We start from the raw sequence: 17,086 nt of genomic DNA, 5'->3' as shown, positions 1-17,086 counted from the left end.
TCTGTGAATATTGGAATGAGGTTGAGCATAAACTGCCATTAGTTTTAAATGAACAGCAGAAGGATGACAAATAAAATACATCGCAGCAAGGAGAAAACAAACAAACTAGATGCAGAATTTTATTTAAAGGCTGAATTAGGTATTGTAACTTCAAGCCGATGTGTGTTAGAGTAAATATTGAAATGACCTCCTGAATCCTGCCTTACAATAGGTACACAAAAATGAGTTATGTTGTTTTAAATATTCTTTTTGCTTTATACCTTCCAGGGTCTCCTTTCAACCTATTTCTTAATTAGCATATTCCTCCTGAACTGAAGAATAAATGGGATCTGAAATGAATTTAATAGGACATCACCAGCTAGCCACTGCTGATGGATTTTCTCTTGCTGAAGGTCCTCATTTGTTTGGTAAGTCACCAAATTAGGTTAAAATAGCAAACTATCCTTTACTTGGGAACTTAGAAGAGAATACACTGAAATCTCAAGTCAAGGATGTGTGGTTGACATGTGCCAACCTTCTTGACTCTTCAATACCTACAGAAGGAATAACAAATTATGGGTCTGTGGTGTTAATGTAATCCTGCACACTATTGCTCACATTGCTGCTCATAGTAGAGCTATGTTGTTTTTATAACACTATTCTAATACCTGGAATCATTCAGCAAAGACAGACCTTGGTATGTAGGCTGGATGTTATCTTCATGTGAGTCATTTAAATCAAGATGAGCAGATTATTTTCAGTTAATTTGTAATAAAATGATACTGCAATGTATTTGCATTGCCATGTTATGCAAATTTGTGAAAGTAATTTCACCTAAATTAAAACCATTTTCTTATTGAGACCACTAAAAACTTATGCTATCAACTTCAACGCACAAGAAAATTTATAATGCAGGCTGCAAAATTCTCCTTGCTCCAGTTCCACTGAATTTTTCAAGGCTAAGCATGGTTTTGCTAATGAATGAAGAATTCTTGGTCAATATTTTATAAGCATGGGGAAGCTGTCTTCTGTTATATGTACTGCTAAGAAAAAAAAAAGAATAATACATTTTTTAGCCTCTCTTTTGGCAGCAGAGAGGGACCTTCATTGAGTAACATGATACATTCAGGGCCCCCCACACAATACAGACCCCCACAGAAAGCTTCAAGACTTCAGAACTTTCCAGTCCAAATAAGACCAGAATTCTGCCTTTTTGAGTGCTGGAAGAATTGAACACATTTCAGTTTCAGCTATCTGAAACAAGAATAGTGGCTTGGGCATGGGGGAACTCCAACACGCGGAGCCACTCCTGCTTGCCGAGCTCTTAAAAATCTCTCCAAATCAGACTGCTTCCAGTGTCCTGGCTCCATACAGCTAAGCTAAAGCACTGTCACTAATGATAAGAAAAACCCATTGCATTACTGTGTGTTATTGTTTTTTTCCCTAAATGTTTTGGGGTTTGGTGGGAGAAATGTTTTTGCAGTTGTTAAAATGTATATGCAATAGCTAAAACACTTCCTTGCTACCTGTTAATTCCAATGTCAGGCCATGATATACAAAGAGGAGGAGGATGTCAAATGTAGGGTGCCAAGTTTTATATCCAGTCATCCTTTTAGAATTCCTGCATAGTTGAACTACTTAAGAATTTTGTCAAGAAGATTTGACTTTTTCACTAATTATTTTATAAATTTTAAAGAGTAGCTTTGGGTAGCTTCAAAATAAAAGGAAGCATGTTAATGTAAAATACCTTCCCTCCACACTGAAATCTTACTCATAAGTTGAGGTCTTCAGAAGAGGGATTGTCTCCCATTATAGGTATTCAGAGCTTAGCACAATGGAGGTTTAATTCAAACTGACATTTCTGTAACAGAAAGAAATAATGTATTAAGGGGTTGAGTCAGGGGTCCCATTAGGAAGGAGACTTAGCACTCCTGCTGTGTTTCATTTAAGCTGATTTCTGTGTGGTCACTTGGTCCTGTTTTGAAGGATGTCACTTAAGTCTCAGAAGTTAATTCTTTACAAATCTGTTGTCTTTTGCTTTTATAGCTGGAAAAAACCATCAGAAATAATATGTAGCTGAGTCCACAGAGAAAGCTACTCATTGTGAAAATGACTCCAGCTATTTGAGATGCTTGTAGGGAATGGTTTTGCCTCTCAATTTTATATTTGTAAAGAACTTGCATTTTTTTGACATTCAGTTTTGGCAGGTGGAGACTTGTGAACCCAAGGAAATGGGGAGAAAGCTTGTCTTTTAAACAACCCTTAGAATGTACATTTCTCCCAGGACTCCTTACACATTACAGCTCTGATGTAATACAAGTGAGAAATTGACAAACATCAGCCTTTATACAACAGTTTCCTTTTTCAAAGATGCATACTCACATCCTGTAAAAAAACCCTTGGAAACATATTATCTTTTCATTATGCTTCACTCAGTCTATGGGGAGAGCGTTCTTAGACCTTCAAAAATAAATCTAAGTGCATCTCCAAACATTAGCACCAGGTCCAGGTCTCTCAAAAGAAATGTTGTCAATCGTGAGGTGCTTGACTGAGAGCCTCATCACCATGGTAATCCAGGGCACTTCTACATAGTCACCCTCAAGATTTCCAGTTGCGGTGGGTTTCAGAAGAGCTTAAAGAAAAAAAAAACTGTTTTCTGCATTTCAGTAGTTGGAGATTGCATGTTGCTATTTTGACAGTATATGTCTAAGGTAAAGTATCTCTTTGTCTTTGGAGTTAGCATGTTTTACTGTAGATTTTTACTCCTGTAGTTATGAGTCCCTGGATAAAGGGGTTCAAAATGCAAATGAGAAAGGATCTTTAACCTAGGAGAAGTCAGGGTTCTTCCCTTCCACCCTGTTCCTAGAAAACTGCTTCTATTTTTTTTTTTTCTACCTCACTACTCGGGTAATTTAGAAACATCCTAGATCTCTTTACAGAAATTTTTTTTTTTTAAGAAGTGGCCAAACCCAGATCTGTAAAATACATCCTCCATAGCATCTTGCATGTAAGATCAACTTTTTCTTCCTTGCAGCTCTGGTTTTCCCAGTGAGGGAAAGGGACTCTTGATGACAAGAAATATCAGAGGTACATGGGTCTCTGTGGGACCTGTCCTGTTAAAGTGTTTCTTTTCTTCAGTCAAACCCTGTTTTTATTTCACAAGCCCCATTGAATTGAACCAGGCCAGCTATGTGAAAAGCGGTCCAGTTTCATATCCTGAACTAAAAGAAAGTGATGCACTTACCAATCTGCGATTCTATGATTCTATGAAACCCTGATCTCCTTTAAAACCTTTGGGAGCTTTGTAGTTCACTTTAGAGCCCTGAATTTGTCTTGTGGACGCTTCCACCATGATAGACATAGACCAATCTGAGCTCTTCCACTTTGCCCCAAATTGGCTGGATGCAAGCTGTGACCTAGAAGATGCTGAGGCGCATTAGCAGAGCACTGCGCTGGAGCCGGCAAGCCTTACTCTAAGGCAATTCAGCTGGGACAGCAAGACAGTTGCAAAAAGGTATTTGATAATATCTTTCAATTGCCTTTGAAAGTTTTTCATTTTAGGGCCAATGCATGTTTAAATACCCATATCTCCATTATCTTATTTCTTCCAATGGTTATCACTTTCCCTTTTTTACAAGGGATTAAACTAATTTTCAGATATCAAAAATGCTTCCTTCATATTTTAAATGTGGAGGGTAAGCTTATATATTTGTATGGCATCTGAAATATATACAGCGTTTGACTCAAACTGTCATTTATATAAGTAGGAGGCCTTTAGAGTAATAGCCCCATTCTATTTTCTGTGAAAGCACCTTATACAGGAGTTATTAATATGCAAGATATTAAGATATTAAGCTGTCAGAGATGGATTTATTTCTAAGAACCTGGAAAGATAAGTCAGTACTATTACATGTTTAATTTGAATAAAGACCTATTTTAAGTATTTTTTGACGGCCTGACAATGTTTTCCTGTCATGTGACATCAAAATATAACAAGACAAGAAATGTCACCCTCATTGTACATGTTCCTAGCTAAGAAAGAAGTTTTCTGGGATGAATGAGCACTCTTAAAGCTGTATTGAAATGGGCAAGGAATAATAAACAAAAAATGAAGCCTAACAAAGGGGAAAAGAAAGCAATACATCTAAAGTTGTCTTAAATATTTGATAATGTAAGAACTACAAAACTGAAAATTGTTGTAGGCATAGAGCAGTGCCTAAGATGAGCTTAAGAGGCTGACCTTTTTTTTTTTAAAAAAAAAAGTAGTAGAATCAAGTGTCCAAACTGATTAAACAACTTCAGGATCATAAGATATGTTAAATAACTACTTGTCTTTAGCACCACCTGGCTGATGATGTAACATCTGGTTTCATCCCTGCAGAGAAGATAATTAAGCCCATAACAGACCCTCAAAACAAAATGAAACAAACCAACACAAATTAAAACAGAAAATCATGTATGCACAATAATTATGAAGAGCCAAACCAGAGTGGTATTCGGAGAAAAAAAAAATTCCCAATAAGGAATGCAGATGAATAGGGGCTCTGAGGGTGAAGGTTGCACCGCTGAGCAAGGCAAAACCAAAATTAATTTGTGCAATGCTTTTATTTTTTTTTGTGCATGTATGAGTCATCTGTGGATCTTAGCCTGGAAAGCAGACTGTTTTGTGAAATAAGGGGAATCTTTCAGTCTGGGGCTTGATTCTCTGCCTATTTACTTCAAGATGTCATCTTCAGACATCATTCTGGTCACAAATCTGGTGTTGGGTCTAGTGGGCTCATCCACGGTGCTAAATGAAAGAGGCTGAAGACTGAAAGAGACACAGCACCCTTGACTGCCCATCTTGACACTACTCAATTCTTACCTTGCTTAGGGGCTCTGTTTTGGGTTGCTTTAGTAGGTGTATTTACAACCTAGGATTACTCCAGGGAGTGTTCCTAAAAAGGCAGCATGGACAAGACTGAAGTAGGTTTAGCTCCTTTTACCCTGCCCTCTAACACTTTATCAGTGGGGTTTGTACCTTCATACCTTAGTTGCCATCAAACCAAGGCATACCACAGAATCTTCTGACTTTGTGGTGTCCCAGTACTGCTGTGGTGGCATTCAACACAGCCCTCAGTGTTACAGATGCTTTGAACCGGAATGACATATATTAAACAACAATATCTGAGAGCCAGAGGGAAGCCGCGTGGGCCAAGAAGAGTAAGGTCAGCAACAAAGGCTACATAGCATAGATGCATTCTGCTCACTCCAGAGTGAGTTAGGGAGAGCCCTAAGCTACACAGATGAGAATCAAATTTTGACATTTGGCCTTGGGGCAAGGACACCTCTCTGGCACTCTTCTATCTTGTCATACAGATGTGTCCAGTATGGCCTGAGCACTCTGGACTTTTTTTGCGAATACATTTCTATTTTAACAAACATCTGTTAAACCAGTCAGCTAAAACCTGCTTCCTATGATATTGAAATGGTTAACCTCCTGCACAGTATCCCCTGACATTGCTATATATTCATTAGGAAAAAAATTGTTGTAAATAAACCACAATAGATATAAAATTACAATGGCTAGGCTACTTTGAGGCATCCCCATGAATGGTAACCAAATTTTATCCAGGTAAATCCACGCTGAGAAAGGACATTGCTATTGTTTCAAGCACAAACAAGTTTCTCTGTAATGAAGTTAATCAGTAAACTATATAACCTCTGGCCTGTGTCACTCCTTTGCCAGTCTTAAAGAAAGTTCTCACAGTAAAGTAGTCAACAGGATATGGACAAAGCAGAATTAGGAAATTTTATTTATATGTAGTCTTTAGGGGGAAAAAAGAGAGATAAAGGAGGACTGAGTACCTTAAGGAAAGTATTCTTCAGGAAATGGTCACACCAAAGACAGCCTAAGGTAGGATAGTGCTGTGTTCTTGCTTGGACATGTTTCTCATCTGATCTTGTATTCTTTCTCAAAACTGTAGGAAGCTAGAAGGTTGTTTAAATCAAATTATCTTTAAAGATCTACAAATTTTTTTTTTAGAGTTAAATCAGGATTTCATAAATGGCTATGTTATGATTTCCAAATTACTTAATCCTGAATCTTGTTCTTATATCTTTAAGTTTCTTCATGAATATACTATGGAGAGACGGAGGTTCATATTTTAAACCTGCTTAGAATTCTCTTCCCTTTAATTACCTTTATATTAAAGGAACAGCAACTTTTACATTGAAATGTGATCTCATTGTAATTTCTGTAATATTCTGAAAAAAACCATGTTCTTCAATCTGCACATAAGCTCAGTATAATTCTGCAAATTGAAAACATTTTCTTTTATTCCTGCAAAGAAAATTCCCTTTCACTTCTACAAGCAGTTAAGCCTACATCAAATATTTTGTCAAGTCTTATAAAATATTGTGTGTAAAAATTAAAGGAACAAAAGCAAAACTCTCCAATGAATTTCACTTGCAAGTGGCATTGTGGAAACATATTTGTAAAATGATGACCATATCCGTGTGAAGGTTTGACTTTTATATTGGTAAGCTTTCCAGGTTTCTGTAACATGTTTTTCATTGGAAAACATTTATTTGCAAAACATAATCTAAAAGATCCGCAGTGGTAAGTCACATCACAATTGTGTCTGCACAAGTAGTCTTGCTTTAGAGATGTAAAAGGTATGCTTCCAAAAGGATAAAGAGAAATGTTTCAAAACAGTTAAGGCCACACAAATATAAAATATTGCTGTGTCCCAGTGAGCTCATTTCTAATTTCACTTTCACTGCCTTATACTCCTGCAACTCTAGCAGTTTCAGTGGGCTGGCTCATGCCTCAGTGTTGGGAGACCCAGCCTATCCCACTTCTACAAATACCTGGATAAAAGCATATGTACATTCTGGCTTGCAAGATAAGATTAGTTTTCTTTTGTGATAAGAAAAAATGTGTTGTAGATTCACATGCACTTTGCAAAGCATAATTCCAAAAAAAAATCAGCGTGGTTTTCAAATATCACCCAGGACAGAGCGGTAGGCCGTGTACATTTGAAAGCAGAATGCCTTCAGCTTTTGCTGGAGGCCTCGTGTGCGCAGAGGGCTGGGGAACACAGCTCAGACCACACTTTCTAGATCAAGTCATGGAAATACTTTGTCTCAGTAATTTCAAGGCATCTAGTTTCTATTTCAACCTCATCATTTGTTACAACTTTTTAAGATAATATTTCAGAGTAAAAGGGCATTTCAACTAAAAAACCAAAATGGTTTCATTTTGAAGCCATCTTTGTGGAACACCTCCACAGTTATAAATAATTATTTTTAGGAATTATTTTAGATCACTAATGCTTTGGAGCAGACCACTTCTTGCAGTGTTTAATTCTAGACTCCTTGACAATTTTGTGGGGGGAAAAAAATTGACAACTGTTTTTAATCTGCTCTGGGTAGAGTATGGTGTCTCACTGAATCAGCCTAAGTTAGCTGATGTCTAAGGATGAAATATAGATATTCACCAAGCCCTTCAAACAGGTCTACTTAAAAAAAAAAAAAAAAAAAAGCCCTTTAAGCTAAAGTGGGAAAACCTACACAGTTACAACATAACTATCTTTAAAAATCAATCTGGCCTCCATAACTGTAGTATCTGAGCACTCCCCAGAGTTTTAGCTGTAAACCTGTTTTAGATAAAACAAGACGATGTTCCCTCAGTCTCTCTCGCCCCTGCCTGTTCTCTCTTTCCCCTTCCGTTGCTCTGAGCATGGACTCAATTCAGCTGAACTGTATAATGTGTGCCTGACACAGAAGGAAAAAGGAGGAGATACAGGCTGGCTGGCTTTTTTTTTTCCCCCATATTTAACTTCATACATTATGACTCAGGTTTTTTTGTTTCCTCTAGAAGCAGAGTAGAGTTAAGGATTGTGAAGATTTTTCTAAACATACCTGTAACCCAAAAGGATCTACAGTGGTTTAACCAAACACACAATATCGTCTCAGCGTGTGCTGCAGTTCTTTAGCAGTCCTGAGTTTTTTAACAAGCCCTGAGATTTTTATTTATTTATTTATTTTGCTGTGGAAGGAGCATTGCCTTCTCTTGCTCTTTCAGAGGCCCAAGCAGTTCAGGAGGCTGGTATAGAGCTTCCATGGAATTTCCTGTGGATAGTATAAAGTTAAAAATCAAGTTTCTTTCTTTTCATTTTGGGATCGTCCCACTTTCCTTTTGCAAACTCAGTCATCTAAGTAATTGCCAACTAGCAAATGACAACTTAGGTCTCCATGGTGAACAGATTCCTTTCCAAAGAGAGACTGAATGTTTTGTATAGTGATTGTGTATCTCACATTTAACACCAATTTTTGGTACCTGAAGTACTTTGACCAGTCTTAATGAGATGCAGTCTCAACAAATGGCAAATATAATTAAAGAAAGACCACCCATGCATTAAACCTATACCAAACAATAAAGGTCAGCATCAAATCATTGCTGTTCTCATCCCTTACATGTTTTGTCACCACTGCAGCTGGTATGTATTAGTGACAGTTTGCATTTGATGCATGAAGCTGTAACTTCATCTCCAGGTTCTTCCCACAGAGTCCCCAATACTTGTATTTTGTCTCAGGTCTTCATATGTCTATGCTGTTTATTTAAAGGGCATAAACTTGGGTTTGGGGAATGCCTTCTGCTATTCTGCTTCTGCTTGGGGCCCTGGCCTCTTCTGGAGCAACTAAATGCAACCATACTTAAACTAATTATTAATAATAAATGGCACCATTATTTTCATTTGGTTTTGTGTCACGTTCTTCCAGACATACATCTTTTCTCCTTATTCTTGAACTGGGACCTCAACATTTGCTATTGGCAAACATGTGCTGTGGACAATACAGCAATCACATAAATCTAAAACACTTGTATGGCTTCTGCAGCACAGTAAAGTAGGAAGGGCAGAAGGCTGCAGAGCAAGAGTGTGAGACCTTGAAAGTGAAAAAGTAGGTGAAATGAAAAGGTTAATTTCTGGAATTAACTAACTAGGGAAGAATCCCCTACTACAGATTTGTATTCTTTGTTGTCATTACAGATGTTCCCTCTTCTTAACTTCAGCATTTCTTCATTGCTTCTCATTCCTCAGAAGTGAAGGAGACTTGCCAGGGAACCGGTTTTATGTCAGCAAAAATGTTTTTAGAGTGCTTCTGAAGCGCTGTTAAGTAATGGTCACTAATGAACATTAATCTATGATTTCCTTGTAAATATTGCCATTGACTCCAATAAAAGTGGGACTCAGCATCTTCCTGGAAACATGCACTATTTTTCTCAGATTCCCTTCTTGGAACTAAAGAAGGAATTGTGTCAGTATTTTCATGGAACAGATGCGTCTTTCTCCAACAGAAAATATGAAGTAGTTTGCAAATAACTTTTCAATTACTCTTTTCAGCTGGTTGACATGGGCTTGATTTTAATTACACCATCCAGGGACTGCTAGATGCTGTTGTACTTGTAGTACAGAAAAAAAGTGAGACTGAAGTTGTTTGCATTTTTTAACCTGTTACTTAATGGGCAAAGCTAAGGTTAGCCTCCGGATACTGTCTCGATAAAGACAGGAAAGGTTGTCATTCCTTGTACTACTGCCAGGTTTGTTGTTGGCTTGGAGGTGCTCCCTATGAGAACCACGCAACTTCACTGAGTGTCCCAGGCTCATAGGGGCTGGGGACCAGGCTGCAGAGGCTGGCTGGGTGGCTGCTGGAGGCTGGATGGGCGAGAAGGTTGCATTTCACCACTTATACTGGGCATGTCTTCCCTGCTCCTTCATGGTAACCTCACTTTCCCCTTTCAGCCCCTTCTAAAAGGCTTATTTCATGTTCTTAATCTTCTAATTAAGCCTTGCTTTTGTTGTCTGTCACCAGTGCAGTTTCTCCCTATCATGCTGTTCAATTCAGCATTGAACAGAAATTAACACAATGTTTGAGTCTTGATCTAGCTTTCACCAATGCCATAAGATTTTCGGCCTTTGTTTGAATTTTTTTTCATTCTGCTGTGAGACCTAAGTTGGGTTGCTAGCTTCTCTGTGGTGTGGATTGCTCTTTCTTGTAAACCGAACATTTATGCAATCAGTGGCATGGGATCTTTTTTTAAATGTAAGTGCCAGTGCTGGACATTTCCACCAATAATAAAGAAGTGGCTGAGAGTGGCTAAGTTACTTTTAAAGTATCTTGAAACGTATATGTGTAGCACCAGGACCACAGCAAATCTGAGCTCAGATAATGCAATCTTTATGATTACGCCTTGTTTTTGAGATGGATGTCTGGAAGTGGAAACTTTGCTGATAACTGCAGTTTCATAACAGTAATAGAAATTGGTTTTGCATTATTATTTTCCAGGTGTCCTTTCAGAGCCAATGAATTCTCCAGTCCAAGAGGTAGATGTGTCACCTTACACACAGTACAACAGTGTGCCATTTCCCCAGGTTCAGCCTCAGATTTCATCGCCGCCTTATTACTCCAACCTAGGCTTCTACCCTCCGCAGCATGAGGAATGGTATTCCCCCGGGATGTACGAGCTCAGGAGAATACCCTCAGAGACCTTTTTCACAAGAGAGACAGAGATACTGGATATCCCTGCAGCCAAAAAGCCTAGACTGGGTCACTCCACGGGAAGAGTGAAAGGAGAAGAGCTCTGTGTGGTCTGTGGTGACAAAGCCTCTGGGTACCACTACAATGCTCTTACTTGTGAAGGATGCAAAGGTAGGATGAAATCAATTACAGAATACAATTCAGCTAATAAGCACAGCAGCTTCTGAATTTTTTGGTTTTTTCCTTTCTTATTAATTTTATCTGTGTCATTAATCACTTTAGAGATTAAGTCTGGATCTGGTGTACACTATTCTGTATTTTCCCCAAGACAGACTGGCAGTGTCTTCCACCACTGTCCTGTGAATAGAGAGCACAGTTGGCCAACCTATGGCTCTTAAGCCATCCTTAGCTCTTGGTAAACTGAAGAACAGCGTCCATGTGGGGGCCTGGCAGCATGGCTCTGCTGTCTTGGCAGCTGTTGGAAGGAACTAAACCCATGGAGACCCCCACAGAGTTCAGTGCTAGGCTGTCCTAGAAATTGGCTGCGAACCCAGCCCAAATGCCTCCTGTAGTATGCTTGAAAGGAAGTGAAAGCTGCCAGGTCCCACCTGCAGGCTGTTTCCATAGAATTTCTTTCCCTCAGCTCCCAAAGGATATTGTGGGTGTCTTCAGGTTTGTGAAATTAAAGGATTTCCAATTCTAGACCTGCTTCTAGGGATAGCCCCTATTCATAGGGAGGGAGCTTCTTCTGGAAACAGGTGATACCTGTAGGACGAATATCTTGCTTCTTAAGAGAGCAGTACTCACAAGCTGGTGTCAGGATAAATGGGGTACAGAAAAACGTTGCCATTATTAGAAACATGATTGCCAGGTATTCTAGCAGTTAGGGACAAAAGGGTTATGCTGATGGAATAACTGTTATACCCAAAGATGGTTACTCTGTCACAAGGCTGAGTTATATAATAGAAAGAAAAATAATGCCCTAGTTTTCCATTCTATTCTGTGAATAAATATTTCATTATCATTTCTGTTCTATGGTTAAAGGCTAAAGCATGGCCATTACTAAAGCACTAAAATATCTTAATGTCTCACTGTCACTGAGAGTGGACTTTGAACTAATTTTGGGGTTTTGCTTTATCTATTACAAATTCATTTCTGAGGGCACAACAGACCACACTGGTCAACCACTCTACACATTAATACAGTCAAGGGTCATAGAGCTTATCTCAATAATCCCAATAAATAAGAGATTTGTTTCTTTCTTCTATCTGCATGAATAGTCTCAGAGTCAAAAAGTACGAATGAACTCATATGAATGCTGTCATTATAAACCAGATTAAACTCAATTTTAATGTGAAGATTCCAAGTAGTGATATATTTACTCTGTTAGTAAGCTATTCTACTGTCTATTAACTTTGTTATTAAATGTCTTAGTAATTTTTCAAATACTTACAATAACAAACTATGGAATATGTAAAGAATGTTTCTAGGATAGAGGTTAAAGCCACTAGGTAAATGCTCAGGCTAAAACCCATGGTGAAAGGAAATAACGTGTTCCTCTCTTTACTGATTCAGTTTGAATCACTCTATGTAACCATCATTTTACTGCTTTATTAGGTTAATTTATTTTATGTGTTCACTCTGTTTCATGACTGCAACATCAATTAGAAAGAATAGTACCCTTGATCAAACATAGTAAAAGTTGATTTGAAGATAATGCATTCTGTTTCTACAATAAACTATAGAGGTGCTTAAAGTACCAGCTGATTCAGTAAAGAGATGTGCTGAGGATAGCAATTCTGTTTGACAAGGTGAAGAGGATACTGTGTTTTCTAGACCTCTAATCATTCTTGTCTATCTGTGGACTTACTCACATGGGTATACGTTGCCCTCAAAGGATGGTGACCAAAACTGGGCTTGGCACTTCAGTTGCGCTCTCACCAGTGCAGTAGAAGAACTGCCTCATGTGTTTCATATTCAAGTACAAGATTAGCCCTTCTTTTTGGCAACAAGACTGTTAATTCATGCTCAATGTGTGTCCAAAATAATATGCAGATCCCTTTCTGCAGGACTGGTGCTCACCTTGCAGCACCCCTGCTCCATTGATGCTGTGAACATTCTTATTCAAAGCGGGAGGCTTTGTGCATATTTTTATGGGATTCAATCCTCTGTTATGAATATGGGTTGTTTTGTGGTTTTCTTTTTTTCTTTTTAATTTCTTTCTTGGGTAATGCGTTCAGCAACACCCTCTATTCTTTTTGTTTTTCTTTCTTGGGCAGGAGGAACAAATATTAAAATCTTATTTATCATACATCATGAGAATATTAATCTAAAGATATGGGCAGGATTATACATTTCTAAATATATATATTTTAATACATTACCATCCCTTAACAAATAAGTATAAAATATTTTATTAACATTTTAGATATTATGCAAAAGCAGATTAAACAGAACATTTGCTCCCATACAACATTCATCTCAGGTACTATAAAAAAAAAGGCTTCCTTGAAGTTTCTCTCACCTCTAATATATCACTTCAGAAAACACTGCCCTGATTGACAATAAAAGCATCACAGCTGTGGTCCATAAGGGATGAGGCAGTTCACAGGCGTTGCTACAGCATAGTGACCAATACACAATGCTTTAAAGCCTGCTGCTGCAGAGGTAATTTCTGAGACATCCTTTGCAGCAAGACATCAAAGATTTTTTGTATAGCCTTAGTCTGTATAGGGCTACTGGGTTTTAGGGCCATTTTCAGGTGCTGCAGAACAAGCGGAATATAGAACCACGCTCATTCAGTACAGCCACAGAATAAGTTCTGCCGAGAGAAAAACAAGTTGTGAATTCCCTCTGCCCAGGCTGGCGGTATGAGCTTTTGCAATCTTCAAGCCACTCCTGGTAATGCTTGATGCCAAGTCAAGCCAGACTTTAATCTTCTCCTCACTTTAATCTTCTCCTCGCACTAACACCACACCATGTGGGAACGGGGGGCAGGAACGCTGTAGTGTGTCTCAACAGAGTGGAGCAGGTGCTTTGGTAGCAATTGTGAACTTCAACAACTTTTAAACTGAAAAACCCAAAGCAGTTGGCCATCAGGATGGCAGACGGAGATATGTACAAAGCTTTCCTCTACACTTTTAACAGCTGTCCTCCTTCAATGTTCCTAATTTCCATAAGAAAAATCAGCATCAGTAGCGTTGGATCAGCTCTAGCCATAATTAATCATATTCGTGACTAGCTAAGAGAACAAAGCAAATTCAACATTTCCAGCCAACATGAGCTTTTTGTAATTTGGCAAGATCAGATAAAAGTTAGAGTGTGCCAGAAAAACCTTCAGCTTTTGGGGCTGCCCCATCATTAGTTTAAGAGATTCTGATTTACCTCTGAATTTTTGTAAAACTCCTCCTGTTATAGGAGGTCACACATAAAATATTTCAGGCAGTTTATGTTAATTTTTAATTATTAGTGAATAATATATAGACAAATTCCATTCATATCAAAAAGCTTATTTAAAAATTAATTATGAAGAAATCTATTCAAGAAGACAATGATTCAGGAGTCACTTTGTGATAAAACTGAAGTGAGAGTAGGGTTAAAACTCCTTTTTGCCAAAAGATATTTCACTTTTCATTTCACATCTTTCACTTTTTCAAAAACTTTGTTTTCAAGAAAAAATATATGACTGAATCCTATTAGCTCCTATCTTTTTTGCATCCCTGGTCTTGCATTTGTCTTTCACATTCTTACATAACTTCTAAAAATTCATTTACTAAAGCTCTTTTTCTTTGCTCTTCCATGAAAAAGCAAACACACACCTTGTGGACAGAGTGAGTGATAAAGTCATCGATCAGACTTAGAATATCACAAATACTTGTGCAGAACTTTTCAGCATTTACTACTTTTTAATGTGTCATGAATTACTGGTTTAAATTTAACAAATAAGATTTATATATGATGTCAAGCAGATGCAGTTGCCTTTGACACTGAGAACCTACAGCTTAAATCCAGGCATTTTTCTCCCTTCCCTGACCAGTAAATGGTAATGTATTAAACATCACGTGAATGATGAATAAAAATAGTGCCTGGGGCTGCTGGAGGTTCTAAGCAATCTGCATTTCAAAGGAGACTGATGCCTGTCAAGTGTATTTATCTGAAAAGAAGCCAGTAAAACAGAGAGCATGGAAGCGATTTCAAGCAGGAAATACAGCAGATTCAGAAAAATACCAGATTTTTTGTAACCAGATAGTGGAATTGTTTTACTGGTAGCTACACGCTGGTGCTTGGAAGAGATTATGCAATTATAAAAACATGGGCCAAAGTTGGGAAATTGTCATCTGACAATGGCAAAATCATCATGTCATCTGTTTTCTCTCCTGTACTCAGCAGGATGGTATCTTAGCTCAATGCATTCTTAAAACACACAGACGAGTCCTGCAATGGACAACGATTCAGATTCACATCTGAATTTTCCTGATGATTTCAGTATGGGAGACTGGGTCTTATCTGGTGCTTCTCTCAGTGCATCAAAGTGCCAGATTGGAAAATGATGGTGTTTTTATTGTGCCAGCTAGTGGCAATGACAAAGCACAAGGTTTGTGAATAGCTCTGGTTAATGCAAATTTACGCAGAGCTCTAGTTTGAAGTACACTATACATCAGTGATGTGGCAGCAGAAGCTTTCAGGAGTCTATTTTGGAAACCTGCCCTCAGGTGGAGAGGAAAACTGAGCTTCCCTCCTATGCCAGAGAGAGTTAATTCCCTGCTGATGCTAAATAGTCTCTGCTGTAGGAAGGACAATGTAAAGAGATTGTGATGGCACAGTGAGTCACTAAAAATTCAGGAAACATTCAAGTCATGATTGGCAGCAAAGACTGTTGTTTTGTGATGTCTTTTTTATTCAATTACATTTCATATCTCAAGCACTTCACATTTTGCCCACGGTGCCACTCTCAGAGGTGTGATAGGCAGCGGTCAAATAGGAGATTTGGACAGACTGAGGACAGACAGTCCTCTTGATTTCTTGGGTCAGTTGCCATTTGCAGTTACCACTGTGTGATTCTGGAGCAAATCCAGTGATGATACCAACAGAACTGCCCCCATGGGTGAAATGAGGGGACTGCTTAACTCATTAGGTGGACAATGTTTAGTGAATGCGACTGGAGTATCCTACAAGCAGGGGAAGAGGCCACATGTACAATAGGCAGATACGATGCAGCTTCCTTATTAAACTTGGGGGTGGGCGAGCAGACCAGTACATGGAGATTCTGCAGCTCCCAGGAGCTGAGAGAACTGAGTTACTCAACTCTCCTGCAAATCCTGTACCTCAAGAGACTTAACAGATCCTTATTTTTTTCACTGGCTATTTGTATGGTATCAGCCTACAGCTCTAGTGCTGGTGCTCAACCTGCTCCTGGCAGGTTTCAGATGTGGGTCTGAATTTTCCAACATTCACAGTTCCAGGACCTTACTTTAGGCTAATGTCTAATGTTTGGGCATGTGATTTGTCATGTTGATTTATTAAATTATATTACTTTGATACTATTCTTAGGACAAATATCAAGAATACAGTCACCCAAGCACTGAAAGAAGCTTGCAGTGCAGTAGAACATGTGTCATTCAGAAAACCCAATGGAGATGGAGGTGCTCTTCAACTTGACTACTTTGCTTAAGTGTTTTCTCTATGTCACTGCTGTGTTGTGCAGGGTTCTTCAGAAGAAGCATCACAAAAAATGCAGTATACAAGTGTAAAAACGGAGGCAACTGCGAAATGGACATGTACATGAGGAGAAAATGCCAGGAGTGCCGCCTAAGGAAATGCAAGCAAATGGGCATGTTGGCTGAATGTATGTATACAGGTATTTGCATCATATAGTCAGAGTGTGTAGAGAAGACACCAAATACTGTATTTGTTTAATTGGGCTAGTTTTAATAATAAAGCTATAAAAGATGTCACCTGGCAGATGGAAGGCACATTAAAGATGATGCCATGCCTGAGCATCAAATCCTGTTGAAAAAGGCAAATGCACTTATAAGAAACAGGATTTAGTTGGTGGTCAGGGGCACAAGGGCGTAAGAGCTGAGCAAATGGTGAAGGAAGGGCTGTCCTGCACTAGATGACAGCCATTAGTCTGCTTGAGTGGGAAGGAAAAGCAGTTGGGGGAAGCAAATCTATGGGAGGCTCCCCAGGAGTGAAGAGTTTGCAACGTTGTGGAAGGCAAAGCAGGAAAGTCCTGGCATTTCCTTTGCTACTCTTTCTGGCGCTCTCCCTGTCAAACTCTTGCTAGCCAAGTCCAAATTTTGGCATTCAAACGATGCCATTTTCAAGAAAAGAGGAGGACTGATGCTAGCAGGAAGTTTCTGTGGACTTGCCAAGTGCGTACTCCCTGACCTCACCCAGCAATCAGGTAAAGCCTGCTAAGGCCTGGCTCTTTTTTACAGTCTCATTAGCTTTTCTCATGGCACTATAGATTTTCCTGCCTTGAGGACACATAGGTAGAACCATCTCCAGAAATGAAGCTGATGGACTTTATTAATGTTATATATTAAAGCGAATATGCTATTCAGACTGACAGCTTATAAAC

At 38.7% G+C, this 17,086-nt stretch overlaps 1 protein-coding gene across 3 annotated transcripts in view; it reads left to right on the top strand.

The window, feature by feature from the left end:
* Window positions 1-322: 322 nt before the first annotated feature.
* Window positions 323-17,086, top strand: part of NR1H4 (nuclear receptor subfamily 1 group H member 4) — a 35,149-nt gene continuing 18,385 nt past the window's right edge. Inside the window, exons 1-3 of one of the 3 annotated variants that reach the window (XM_035901062.1) lie at window positions 323-407; window positions 10,312-10,674; window positions 16,208-16,348. In XM_035901062.1, coding sequence (XP_035756955.1) covers window positions 323-407; window positions 10,312-10,674; window positions 16,208-16,348 — 589 coding nt within the window. Of the gene's footprint in view, window positions 408-10,311; window positions 10,675-16,207; window positions 16,361-17,086 lie in introns of all 3 variants that reach the window. The other 2 variants (XM_035901061.1, XM_035901063.1) reach the window with 2 other exon arrangements.

Source organism: Egretta garzetta, unplaced genomic scaffold (genome assembly GCF_000687185.1).
Source record: "Egretta garzetta isolate BGI_Z169 unplaced genomic scaffold, ASM68718v1 scaffold38, whole genome shotgun sequence".
In the NCBI taxonomy this organism is placed as follows: Eukaryota; Metazoa; Chordata; class Aves; order Pelecaniformes; family Ardeidae; genus Egretta; species Egretta garzetta.
The sequence above is the reverse complement of the archived record's forward strand: the minus strand, read 5'-3'. Positions and strand labels throughout refer to the sequence as shown.